General features: G+C 37.5%; 1 protein-coding gene across 4 annotated transcripts in view; it reads right to left on the bottom strand.

Moving 5' to 3' along the window:
* The window catches only part of ATOSA (atos homolog A), an 81,502-nt gene extending 70,247 nt beyond the window's left edge, over nucleotides 1-11,255 (bottom strand). Inside the window, exons 1-2 of one of the 4 annotated variants that reach the window (XM_039889007.1) lie at nucleotides 11,117-11,255; nucleotides 9,699-9,814 (exon numbers count right to left, since the gene is read on the bottom strand). In XM_039889007.1, coding sequence (XP_039744941.1) covers nucleotides 9,699-9,714 — 16 coding nt within the window. In that variant the 5' untranslated portion in view covers nucleotides 9,715-9,814; nucleotides 11,117-11,255. Of the gene's footprint in view, nucleotides 1-9,698; nucleotides 9,815-10,133; nucleotides 10,468-10,631; nucleotides 10,771-11,116 lie in introns of those variants that run through there. The other 3 variants (XM_039889005.1, XM_039889008.1, XM_039889006.1) reach the window with 3 other exon arrangements.
* Nucleotides 11,256-13,454: the final 2,199 nt, after the last annotated feature.

The raw sequence follows: 13,454 nt of genomic DNA, 5'->3' as shown, positions 1-13,454 counted from the left end.
TTTAGAATGTTACTTGTATGATGCCAACTTTTCCATGGGTTTGAAATTTTAAAAAATTAGATGTAAATTAAATTACAGAGCAAATAAAGTAGGCAGGTTTAAAGAAGTCCTTATGGATAATTCTTTTATAAAATGAATAAATCATAATTTCATCAAGTATACCAAATATGATATAGAGCTTTAACCTAAAGTTATTTTTAAGACCAGACCTCAAAAACAAAAAGCAATTTGCCAATATTAATGCTAAAATTACACATTCTCTTACTATTATAAATTTAAATAGAAATGGCCCACCAGACAATGTGACAAACCATGATTTCCTAGATGTCAGAATAAAGTTTTATAAATGGCCTGATTTCAGATATTGATACCAAATTTTAACTCTATTCCAGAGTATATAAGTTTGGTAAGTGGGAAAATAAAAATGGAAACTTCATATTAATTTAAAATGTTAGTCCTCAACTATAAATTGGTTCTGCTTCCAAAAAGGATAAGATTTCAAGTTGAAATAATGGTTATACTTGTAATAAATATTATTATTTATAAATAATGTGAGTTATTACTAGATTCCCAAGCTAACCTACCAAAGTTTCTTAACCTAGAATGGTCATTACTTGCAGCACCATGGAACTAGTCTGAATTCTGCTAAATTCACAATAGCAGAAGGGCCATGCTCCAAGCACTGAATCAATCCTAAGTAATATTCTGAAATAAAGAAAAAAGCAATTTGGGGCACGATCTCACCATTCTCATATTTTCCATCAACCTCCTTTGTGTCCACCCATGCCACGATCTCTTTGCCCTAGTGCTGCTCTAAATTACGGTATGTCATCACCTAGAAATCATTGGTGTGCTCCAATTACCTACTTTCTCTTTCCCATTACATATGCATTACAAATATATAGTTCAATGCTGGTTTTGAGTTTCTTTGGTTAAATATTGTAGAATACAAGTTTCAGAGTGACAAGATAAAGGTCTGTTGATCTCTTCTGCCTGTTTTTACTAGCCTTCACAACAGAGCCCTCATTTTCTCAGTGCAGCTGATCCAAGTTGTATATCCTTGGAAATAAAACACTTACCAATCCCTACCCTACGCCACGCATATGCTAGGTGCTAAACCATAGGTTCTCAGTTCTTTCCCACAATCCTTAAGGTTGATGGTGTTAAGATAAAAAGAACTAAAGTATGTAATTTGCTCAAGGTCATTTGGCTGGTAAGTGCTAAAGTTAGACTCTCTATGTCTGACTGCAAAGCCTTAGGGTGTTAACTCTTCCTGCATTATAGCATGCTACTAAGAAAGACACCTTTGAGCTAATATTATATCAAAATATGGTCATCATTTCAATAGTCCTCAAAAAATGTATAACTAAATATACATTTATTAATCTAAATGAATTTCTAGTTGGTATGTCAGGACAACAAAGGAAAACTTTAAAAATAATAAAAATCAGACACTGTGTGAATGGATATTTTTAGACAGGGTGGCCCCAACTAAGATGCAGCTGGCTATGCTTGGGAGCATCTGGCCCTCTGCTCATCTGTATAAACATTCCTGCCCATAGGGTAACCTAGTCAACATACACATAGCATTCCACAGCTAACAAAGTTCTCTGACACATTATCCTACCTGAAGCTCTACAGAAACACTTCGAGCCCTGCACATTTCACAGACAAGAAAACAGGTTTGGGACTTAAGTCATAAAACCTGTAAGTGACAAAATGAGTCCCAAACCTAAACTCGAAATCCTTTCAGTCTTTTGCTTTTTAACCTACCCTACCTTCTTGTCCTTGTAAACCTAAAGTTCTCCAACCAATTTAACCCATCTCCCTCTCTCATAAATAGCAACAGGAACAAATCCAGTATGGTGGATGGAGAGCAAATGTTTGTGTGTGGTTCCTTTGTTAATCAGATGTATATAAACTGGGGGAACACCTATACCAAACAGTTTTTGCCTACTCCTTAGTTATTTTACATCATTTTATTTCAATTCAGTGAGATTTAACCAATTTTAACATATAACTTTTCTTTAAGTAAATTGTAGACAGGTATAATTTAAATCTATTTTTTTAACTGGGAATAAAGTTGTGGTATTAGCCAGTAGTCAATAATTCAAACAAATCCATTAACTGGCAGAGTTTCAGTTGGTGTCAGTAAAACAATCAACGATAGCTAACCATCTGCTTTTACTCCTATTTAATCCACAAACATTGAGACATACTTGTCATTCATTCTTTCAACAAATATATATTAAGCACCTCCTATGCACCTACAATGCATTTACCATGTATCTGCTAGGTGATGGGAATGCAGCTGTAAACAAGAAACAAGGTTCTTACTCTCACAGAAATTAAAAGTCTAGTTATGGAGACAGACAATAAACAAAGAGAGAAAAATTACAAGATGCAGTACAATATTTATCAAGGAAATGAGATTGCTGAGACACAGAATAGCAAAGAACATCTAATTTAATAAATAATAACAGCAGCTAACATTAATTGAGCACTTTAGACATGGTAGCAGAGAAAGTCTTCCTGAAAAGTAACACTTAAGCCAAGATCAGCAGAATGACAAGGAGTTACCAATGCGATGGCTGGAGAGAAAAGCTTTTAGGCAGAAGTAGTGCATATAAGACCCTGAGTGATAACTAAACACCTAAAAGGTGGCCAATGAGGCTAAGCATAGTCAACAAAGGGAAGAAATGGAAAAAGCCTTATTGTAATTTTTCTGGATGAGTATCTTTCATATATTTATGAAAGTATGAGAAAACTCAACTGTCTAATCTATTACTGTCTAATAGATTATTGCTAGGTATCTCTGTTATTGCACATGGATTACTAATAGTTTTTACTAACTACTGACATTTTTACCCAGTCCATCCTGTTTCAGCTTAGTAAGAAAGTCTGATGTAATCAAGGAACTATTCATATTTTTCACCCATTTGAGCAAAAACAGAATTAATTACTTTGATTTTGGTTTACACACTGAGAAATAGTTTCTAGGTACTACAATTTTGATTTTTATTACAAAAACATTATTAAATTATTCTAAGTTTAATATTCCCTCAGTTTTTAAAATTCTCAGTTTCAAATAAAGGGAAAATTTTAGCATAATTAGTTACAAAGTTGAAAAGGGCAAAAAAAATATAAATGTTCTTCGTTTAACAACTAATTTTTTCTATACTAGTTCGCAATGCAGAATGATCAGGCCCCCTAGGTTTCTTCACTTTTTGAAAAGAAAATCGACTTTTTAGTCACCTTCTATGTATACATAAGCCTCTCAATTTGCCTTCCAATTATCTTTTTTCTCTTCCTTTGAATGACAGTGTTCCATCCACTGAAATCATTTCCTTCTTACTGGATGACAGGCAAAAACATAGACCAGGAACCTCTATGTCAATTCCTTTCGTATGTGAATCTCAGAAGTTGTATCAAGCCAGCAATTATTTGACAGCTCCTGATGTGTCAAGACCTATCAATGTAAATGGATAATAGACCAACAGTAGCTGGTTTTTAACTTGAGATTACAGTGACTATACAAAACATGTACAGCTGAATTATCCCTTTTGTCCTCCCAGCTTTTCCTAAATGATTGATTTCTTAATTTAGAATATGTCCAATAACAATAACAGTTCACATTTGAATGTTTATTATGTACCAGCCACTATCCAAGCACATTACATACTTTAACTTATTTAATCCTCAAAATAACCCTAAGGCAAGGTACTATCACATCCCCCATTGAAAAGATGAAGAAGCAGTGAAACAGAGAAGATAAGCAGCTTTCCAAGATCATAATACTTACCAAATTGGTTTTGAGTTTTCCTTGAGCTTATTTTTAAACCAGTTTGGTCCCAATATTTTATAATATTTTAACAAAACTTAGTGTTACCAATCAGAGAGTTAAAAGCATGTACTTGAGCTGACATCAAATCTGGGCTAGCTCTCTTATTAGCTGTGTAACAATGGGGAAGTTACCAAACTTCTCTCTGTGACTCAGTTTCATTTATCTACAAAATGGAGATGACAACAGCATCTACTTCCTTGAGCAACTGTGAAGATTAAATGAGTTATATATGCAAACTACTTGGAAAAGTGCCTGGCACACAGTATGTACAAGTATTAGCTGTTATTACTAACACCATCACCTCCACCTGTGAATTTAGTAAAAGGCTGCTCTATTTAGTCAACATTTCATTTCTGCCAACATCTGTCATTTCTATTGTTTGATTTACATTGGCTAACAATGAACTATTCTTAACCAATAAGCAATGCAGCTAATTCCCTTCCTATATTTTTCTAGTCCTTATCACTTCTTTTCTCCTACTTCAGTTGCCCAGGAAGGAATTGTTTGAGGTTAACAGGGTTACATTAAATGATAGGTAAGTTCAAAAGCCATTGCAATAATAAGGCTAAAGCCTAAATTAGTAATATAATCAGGAAAGGGGTGTCTTAAGTCTGTTCAGACTGCTGTAACAAAATATCATAAACTAGATGGCTTACAAAAAATTTATTTTTCATAGTTCTGGAGGCTGGGAAGTCCAAGATCAAGGTGCCAGGAGATCTGGTGTCTGGTAAGAGCTGGCTTCCTCATAGATGGCTGCCTTTTCACTATAACTTCAGATGGTAGAAGGGGTAAGGGAGCTTTCTTGGGCCTCTTTTATAAAGGCACTAATGCCATTCATGAGGGCTCCCCTCTCATGACCTCATCACCTCCTAGAGGCCCCACTTCCTACTACCATCACCTGGGGGTTAGGGTTTCAACATACAATGTTTTGGAGGGAAACGAACATTTATTCTACAGCAGGGTTTGAAAAAACTAAGATAGCACTCCTTTCATTTTTAATCTCAAAAAAAAAAAAATCAGTTTGGTATTTCCATGTAAAACAGGTTTTGCACAAATAGTTTTTACTTAAGAATCATAAATGCCCTACAATGTGTTCAAATATGAATTGAAACACAGTATGTTTAAATTATTAATTTATTGATGATTTACTAGATTTTATAGGCCTTAATCTTTCAGAACAGTTAATAAACTCAGATAACATTCTTAGAAATGTCTGATGAAAAAGCTTTATAACCAAAGCATAAAGCATAGCAAATTGGCATTTATCTTTTAAATTAAAAAGATTTTGATTCTCCTCAGATTGTTGTACAATACCATAAACTTAAGACTTTTAAACTTTGGGAACTTTTAAAATCAAAACATTATTTTGAAACATGTTTTTATAAGGAAAAAACATTACTCATTCAAAAATAAATAAAATTAAAAATACTATACATTTATAATATATGTTTTAATTACTTCTACATGAAGATCACACTTTAGACTTCTCTTGAAACAGTGAACGTTCAATACACATCTAGGATCAGGTCCAAACTTTTCATCCCTGAGTACAGGATGGAGTACAGAGCTGACCAGTTCTACTCAGCAAGTAACATCATTAAAAAATCTGTTCCCAGGAAGCTTAGTCTACCCATGTCACCCCTTACATAGAGAAATTAAGCTATAATTGTAATAACAAATGACGGTATAAAGAAATAAATTACACATATATGACAAGCATACTTCTGCAGTTTTTATATTTTTCTCAGATAACTATATATTAAAAGTCAATTAAATCTGTTTGAGCTTTAGCAGGTTGAATAACTGAATATAAAACAAAACAAAAGAGTGAGTGTTAGGTTATTGTACTTTGAATTATTTCCTTACCTGAGTTGAATATATTTTGTAACTGACCAACATACAAGCATCTGTAATGTCTTATTTAATTATGATCACAGTTATCACTTAATTTATAGCTACTATGTGCCAAACACTGTCATATTTCATTTTAACAACTATGAAAAGTTGGAATTATTTTACAAAGAACTTGAGACTCTCAGTGCTTAAGTAATTTTATGAAGATTACACTGATAGCAAGTAATAGAACAAGGATACAAATACAGGTCTGATTCTGAAGACTGTGCTAATGACAACATCAAAGTGTCATCTGTGGCACTTTAGTACTGCTCAAGTAATGTTATAAAACTGCTCAAAAACTTAAAAAATGTTTACCTCAGACAACGGTAAAACACTACTGACTACTGTGAAATGCAGCCATCATGTTACACCCGTAACAGCTTGATTATCTGAAAGTACAGTAGAAAGCTCTCCTGACTTTCACTTAACCAACAGTCAAGATTGACCAATGCTTTCCAAACCCTCCATAAAAGCAAACTAACAGACACTAGTAGCTAGTAGGGTACAGCAGGTCCTTGAATAATGTTGTTTGATTATAATGTTGATGAGAAAAAAAAAAAAATCGATTCCCAGACAGCATTTCTGTCTGTGTAGAGTTAGAATATTCTCCCCATGTCCGTAAGAGTTTTCTCTGGTTTCTTCCTACATCCCAAAGATGTGCATGTGAGGCGAATGGCATGTCTAAATTGTCCCAGTCTGAGTAAGTGTGATGTGCCTGCAATGGAAGGACATCCTGTCTATGGTGGTTTCTGCCTAATACACTGAGCTGCTGGGAAAGGCTCCAGCTACTTGCGACCCTGAACTGGAATAACTGGGTTAGAAAACAATTATCTTCCTTGTTTTTATTACTCTTTCTTAAATGTATACATAGCTCACATTTATTTCAGTGTTTAATATCAGAAATGTTTGGAGTGTTTATTTAGAAGTGTGATGATGTTTTTGTGACCACAAAAATGCCGTAGGAACTTAACTCTTGTTTATATCAATTAGCCTATGGTAAAATTGGTTGTTATACTCTGTTTTGCTTAAAGTCACAATTTCCATGACGATATTTGTAAGGGCTCACTGTATTTTTTAGTTGCCTGCACAGCTTTTAGTTCTACTAATTGAGTTGTACGTGTAACTAGTATCTGGTGTTTGTTCCCAAACCAGTTTATTCCACTCAAGAATAACTAACTTATTTAAATATTATATAAACCAATGAAATGAGTACAAAAAAAAGTTATTTCTATGAAAACTATTTTGAATGCTTTGGAAAAAGTATATTTTGATGTATATTCCCTCTCACCCCCAAACAAATTCCTGTAGACTGTGTATATACAAGACACGTCTAAAATTGTGTGAAACAATAAATACTAATTTTTAAAACCTTTAAATGATTCCATCCTCAGAATCCTCTGTACAGTCTTTTTCACTTTAAAGAAATCAAAACTAGAAATCTTAGGTGTATATTACTGGTGTGGTTTATACAAAAAAAATCATATCTAACTCTGAAAAACAGACTCCATTTCACCCCCCAAAAAGAGCCTTGATCCAACACTGAAAGATAAGTGAGATAATTAAGGCTGTTACTTTTTATAATTTCTCACTTAAATTCGCTTTTTCAACTAGTCAACCATTATACCTAATCATGTAGGATAAGAGGCTTCTATTGTACTTATCTGATAGTTCACTAAGCAAACATCTCAAAGTTTCTACACTTATTCATACACTTTACTCAGATTCTGAATGAATATCTGAAGGGTTCTCCTCAGTGTCAGGCACGGTTACCTAGTTCTCTAGCCCAGAGACTAAAAATGGTAAAATTAAAAGGAGGCAAAAATAAGCATATTAGCAACAGACTGTTGACAGCATGGGAATTTTAAAAATCAAATAAAAAAAATACATATTAGCTGAAGAGGTTTAAGGTAGAGGCAAAAAAAAAAAAACCTTAGAAATGTAAATATCTCTTTAGAACATTTCTAGATCATGACAGAATACAAAGTTGAAATTCGTTACAATGCCCCTTTTTCATGAAGTGAAGATTAAACTACATCGATTCCATATATCCTTTATTTTTTTAAAGGACAAAGAAATATTTTAGAGCTCTGTCCACATATCATGATTATAATTGAAAATATTTTTGGCATTTAAAGTTTCAATTATCCAGAAAATTCACTCATGTAGAACAGTTTCTTAGACACCAATGTAGAAAATAATGAAGTATTACTGTCCTCTAGCAAAGTGTAGCCCATAACTGTGCCTTTCCAACTTTCAGGTCAAGAAATCAATTCAATGAGTGGGAATACCAATTTTTAAAAATAGAAACAGAACAGTAAACACAAGAACATATTGCACATTGCAAGGGTAAGTTTGTTTTGTGAAAGTTTATTACAGTATTTCTATACTATTTTGCAAAGTAAAAGATATTACTTATTCTGGATCTGGTCAAAAGAAAGCCATGGGCCTCAGGACCCATATTATTACCATGAAATATAATTACAATAGTAAACTTGCCATCCTATCATTTTTACTGCATAATGTTAAAGAAAGATACAATTTTAAAGGGGAGAAAGTCACTTCTTTAGGAGTCTTGATGAATAAATTTATTTTTCCTAATAATTTATGTAAGTGTATAACTAACACGTTATTGTGGTTAGTGCTAGCTTTGGCTAAAACAGAGATTGTGTGCAAATATTTTTAAACTGTTTATGACCAACAGAAAAAAAAAACCAACCCAAAACAAATAGCGACTTTGATTTTATTTGCTTGTTGATTCTGAGATGCAATTACTGACCTTGGTGCCATTTTCCCAAAGTCACTGATGTAATCTAAAAGACTAAATAAATTTGGCATTCTACACAAACAACTTGCTTAGTAGCAATATACTTGCTAATACTTATGCATAAATAGCTGATTTTAAGAAACAGCCAAACACTTGAAATTAATTTAAGCCACTAAATTAAATATGCCTTTCTCTACTTCTTTCTAGTGCATTTTAAAGAACATAGTACCAAAGATGTATTTTAACTAGAAAAGAAAATTTGTCTTTCTAATCCACTTTGGAAAAAACATACGGAAAAAAATAACTAGTTTAATATATCTTTATGAGTATCTAATTCATATGAAGATAAATTAACATTTCTACTCCCAAAGTCTCAGATTTGGAAGGAACTCTGTCATCTAGTCCAACTCTTTACAATAATCCTCTTCCTACAATCTTCCTTGGAAACAAATCTCCATCTGACTGAAAAGCCTTCACACCTCACTATTACTATATTAAAATCTCATCTTGGCCATGCCATTATTCAAAAAAAAAATTGATAAATGAGTTTTCAATTCCTTTGAAGTCTTTAAAAAACACAGGACTTATTCTCTTAAGTCCTAAAAATACGGGTTGGGAAAGGAAATAACATTTATTTATCACTAGGGATTTCAACAGCCCTAACTGTCCATATACTGATATACTGAATAAGGCCCTGGAGTACTTTGCAAAGTTTTAGACTTTGCCTAAAGCACAAAAAGTCAGCTAATGAAAGCAATACTAACAATAAAATAATATTTGTCAACTCAATCTTAAATTGCGTCAACTTATCAAGTTCAAATTCTTAAGTTGAAAAAGATTGTAAACGTCTTTAAAACTGAAGTCAGACTGATTTTACTTAAAAATGAGTAATGTTACTTTAAAATACCAAGTACTGTGGCAACAGATGCAAATTCTGTTTTTGACAATTTCATTTTGAGTTACACTGGAATCTCTCTTGAAACTACTCCTTCACAGTATTAAAGAATATCCTCCCACCTAGATCCTAACTCTCTCTTCCATGTACCCTTCTCTACCTTACCAGCTGGAATCTGTAACAGAAACAAGTAATCATATGTAATACACAAAGAACTGATCTTGCCGCAGAATGAGGTTAACGCTTCTAAAATGGGGAACAGGAAAAAAAAACAAAACCTACTTAAATAAATCATTTACCTCGGTCTGGCTTCATTTTCACATTCAATTTCCACCCCAAAGGGCTGTGAAATACACGTGTGGGTTCTTTCAACAGGCTCGCCGCTGATTCTGTGGCTACTGCAGTTTGCAAAACGCTAAAAGAGACCAAAACAAAATTAATCAGGTCCTGCTCTTACACGCAGACCTTGCAAGAAAACTACTGTTAACAGTTAGGCCTCTTCCTGGCACTAGTTGAAGTGACAGCACCATCAGCAGGTTTGAAAAAAACAAAACTCTTTCTGCATCGTCTCCCCCATCTCCTCCAGACAGAGCACCCCTCTTCCCCGCCCCAGTGCTCTCCACGCCAAAGTGTCCTTCTTTGACACAGTGTCTCTGAACCAAAAGGAAGATCTATTTATAACCTGGAGGTCCAGGCAAGGAAAAAAAAAAATCAAGCAACACAGGCTAACTAACCCCTTTGTAAAAAACGCCGCTGGAAACAGTGGCACCTCTGCAGTAGCTGGTATAGAAATTCTCCGACTTGGTGCCTGGGCGCAGGAAACTCTTCAAGACCCCCAGGCGCCTCCCCAAGTGCTCCGCCCACTCCGCGGGGCCTCACCTGTGTAATTACCCTTTGGCTAGCCTTCCTACCTCAACTGCGGCCAAGTTTACACAATAAGAGAGTCAGAAAGCAACGCGAGTCATCTCCTCGCGCCCAGCCCCCAGCCCGAACGAACTCTACCGGGCAGTCAAGGATCGCCCCCTACCACCCCTATCTCTGAGCGGCCAGGCCAGAGGTGGACCCCGGGGAGGGGTGCACGGATGGGCGCTCGCCCCTGGTCTGCGCAGCCAGCCCGCTGCGGGCCCCTTCCGTCTCGCGCGGCCCGGGACTTCCTTCAGCCCCGCCGCACCGATTGCCGCGCCTGCCCCTCTCCCCGCCGGAGAGTTGTTTTCATGGTTCCCTCAGCCGACCTCTGCTGCCTAACTCGCTCTTCTCTCCGGTCCCGATCCCTCCTCCTCTTGGCACTTCTCTCGGCTGCTCGCCCGGCGACTCACATCACACTCCCACCTCAGACCCGAGGCTCCGAGAGGCGCAGGGCCGGCTAGAGCGGAGTGTGGCGCGCAGCGCCCCCCGGGGCTGCGTCAGGGGACCATGGGGGCCCGACACCACAAGCCCGACACGGCTCCTCGGCGCCCCTGTGGCCATCCACCCCCGCCTCAGCTGCAGCCTCGCTCCGCTCCCAGCGCTCAGCACCTCGCCCCGCCCGACTCGCACCCGAGCCCCGCGGCCCCCGGCCGGCCCGCCTGCCCTGAGCCTCTGCCAGCTCCTCGCCCGCCCGCTGTCTCTAGCTCTGGCGCCCCAGCTCCCGGTCCCCCTCGCTTGCCCAGTTCTTTCTCTGCTGTTTGCCCTGTCAAAACACTGCCCGGATCACGTGTCCTAACAACAGCCAACCCACCACTCGTCACTTCCTCCCCGGCGGCCTCCGCGGCGGACGCCCGGTTGTTATGGCAACGCCCCGCGCGCCCCGGGGCGCTAGCTGGGGGGCCTGGGTTTCGTAGCAAGTGCCGGTCGTCTGCGAGGGTACGGGGGATGGCGGCGGCGTGCGGACGGCGGAGCCCGGGAGGCCCGAGAGGCGCGGGACGCTCGGGTCGCGCTCTGCTCCTGCTTGCGCTCTGAGCCGGCTGCGGCGCGTCTGCGACCAGGAATCCGAGCTGCGCTATTAGAGCACAGGGTAACTGGGGAGATGTCATCCGAGGGCCTGCCCCAGACGTGGAGGATAATTATAGTCTCCTCCTCCACACGGGATGCTGGCGCAGAGTTGTGACCGAGCCCCGAGTGAATTGCAGAGCACAGTGGAACCGAGTCTAACGTGGTTGGGGCAGGAGAATAGGCTGCCATGCGCGTCAGGGACTGGGGAGTTTGGGAACAGCCCCTCAGCCTATATTTTACCAACTCTTTAGAGATTTTAGTAGGATTCAGAACCCAAGCTCCAGAGGCACTCGCTGTGCTAAAAATAACTTTTATAACATCTGAAACACTGACTCATGCCAGGAGGACACTTTTGACACGGTGTTATTGTTGGGGAGCTGTAATTTTCTTGTTCAGCTTAACAATGTGACATTGCATTTCATGTTGTGATGTTGTGTCATCACTCAAACACAAACAGATGACAAGGATCTGCTGTAATTTAAAAAAAAAAAAAGCAATCCTAACAAGCACTGAAGCTATTAGCTACTCAGTTTACAGGAAAGGTACATACGAGGTTGTGAGCTCAAAATAGGCAAGAAGTACTAAATTTGCCATGCTCTTTGGTTTCTTTAAAAAAAAGTTTTGTTTTGTTTTGTTTTTAGAAATAATTTTGCATACAAGAATCACAACAGGAAAGTATTAGAATATGTTTAACTTTGGTCTTTGTACCCTTCTGTGGTTTTCAAGGTTTTACAGTGAGTGAGCATGTATTACTTTTATATTAGAAAAATTTTTGTAAAGTACAAGATTGGAAATTGCATTTTTTTTTTCAGAACCATCAAATACATGAAATTTCTATTGTGGAAAATTGTAATATTTTCTAGGCATGTTGATATGTACTATAAAATTACAGTCACAACTGCAATTATTTGCCTTAACTCTAAGATTGTAACTACTCAAAACAGGGCAGAACATACAGGAAGGTAACATTTTATTTTCAAGGAAATGTTCTGGCATTATTAAGATGAAACTTCTGACAAATGGCAACAGCTCCTTAATCTGCCTAATGGCTACAAATGTTAACTGCCAGTGGATTTGACTTTGATATTATTGAATACTGTATTATGCAGTTTCTTTTCTGAACTGAAGTTTTCCTTGTTCTACAATCACTTTTCAATTAACCTTGGTAATGGGAGACAGAAAGAACAGTTACAGATAATCCAAAATCCTAAATTTAGCACAACAGCTGGGACCAGATAACAGCTATTGTAAAAGGCTTACTGGGTGAACAAGGCAGCAAGATCTGTGATTTAGTTCCTTGTCCTCTGCTTAATCTATAAAAGGTATAAAGACCTAAAAAATGTTGAGAGTAGAAGCTGAGGATATTGGATAATGTGAAACACAAACTAAAGAATTCTCTTTTAAATAATTAACAGCACATGGATAAAGATGCTGTGTGAACATTTGTCAGACTACCTTGAAGCTTTTTATTGAGAATCTTTACTCTGTTTAAAAGTTGGAGATCATTATGGCAGTGGAAAAAATAGAAGAGGTATACTTTGGACTCATTCATTCACTATTCAAGTAATTGTTTCATTCACTCAGCACACTTTTACTGAGCACTCAAACACAAACAGATTCTCTAGCACATGCTAGGCTAGAGAATATAAAAGTCACCCCAAACAGGGTCACAATTCTCATGGAGCTTCCAGTATTGACTACTATAGTTGCATGGCCTTGGTCGTCTCATTATCTAGCCTTTCACCTTTAAAAATGAGATATTTGGATTCTGACAGTAAATAATCTCTTTCAAATTCTAAAACAGTCCTGTAATTGCATAAAGTATGTCCAGAGTGTTTGGAAATAAGGACCTACCTACAATGCCAACTCTAAGTGTTGGTGATAAGTGTGTTTGCACCTTGGGGCACCCAAGCAAAACAGATATCTCTGGTTCATACTTGGTGAGGGGTGCTGGTGAGTGAAACAAGGAAGTCAAAACAGCTGGGAGGACCATACCCTTTTTCCATCTGATTTTTTTCTCCATTTTGCTTTCCCCTTATGTTCCAAAGAAGTAATTAACTTCAAAAGAAAGTTAACTCATCTTC

This window comes from Pteropus medius, unplaced genomic scaffold (assembly GCF_902729225.1).
Source record: "Pteropus medius unplaced genomic scaffold, Ma_sr-lr_union100, whole genome shotgun sequence".
Lineage (NCBI taxonomy): Eukaryota > Metazoa > Chordata > Mammalia > Chiroptera > Pteropodidae > Pteropus > Pteropus medius.
This window is presented reverse-complemented; position numbering and strand designations above follow the sequence as displayed.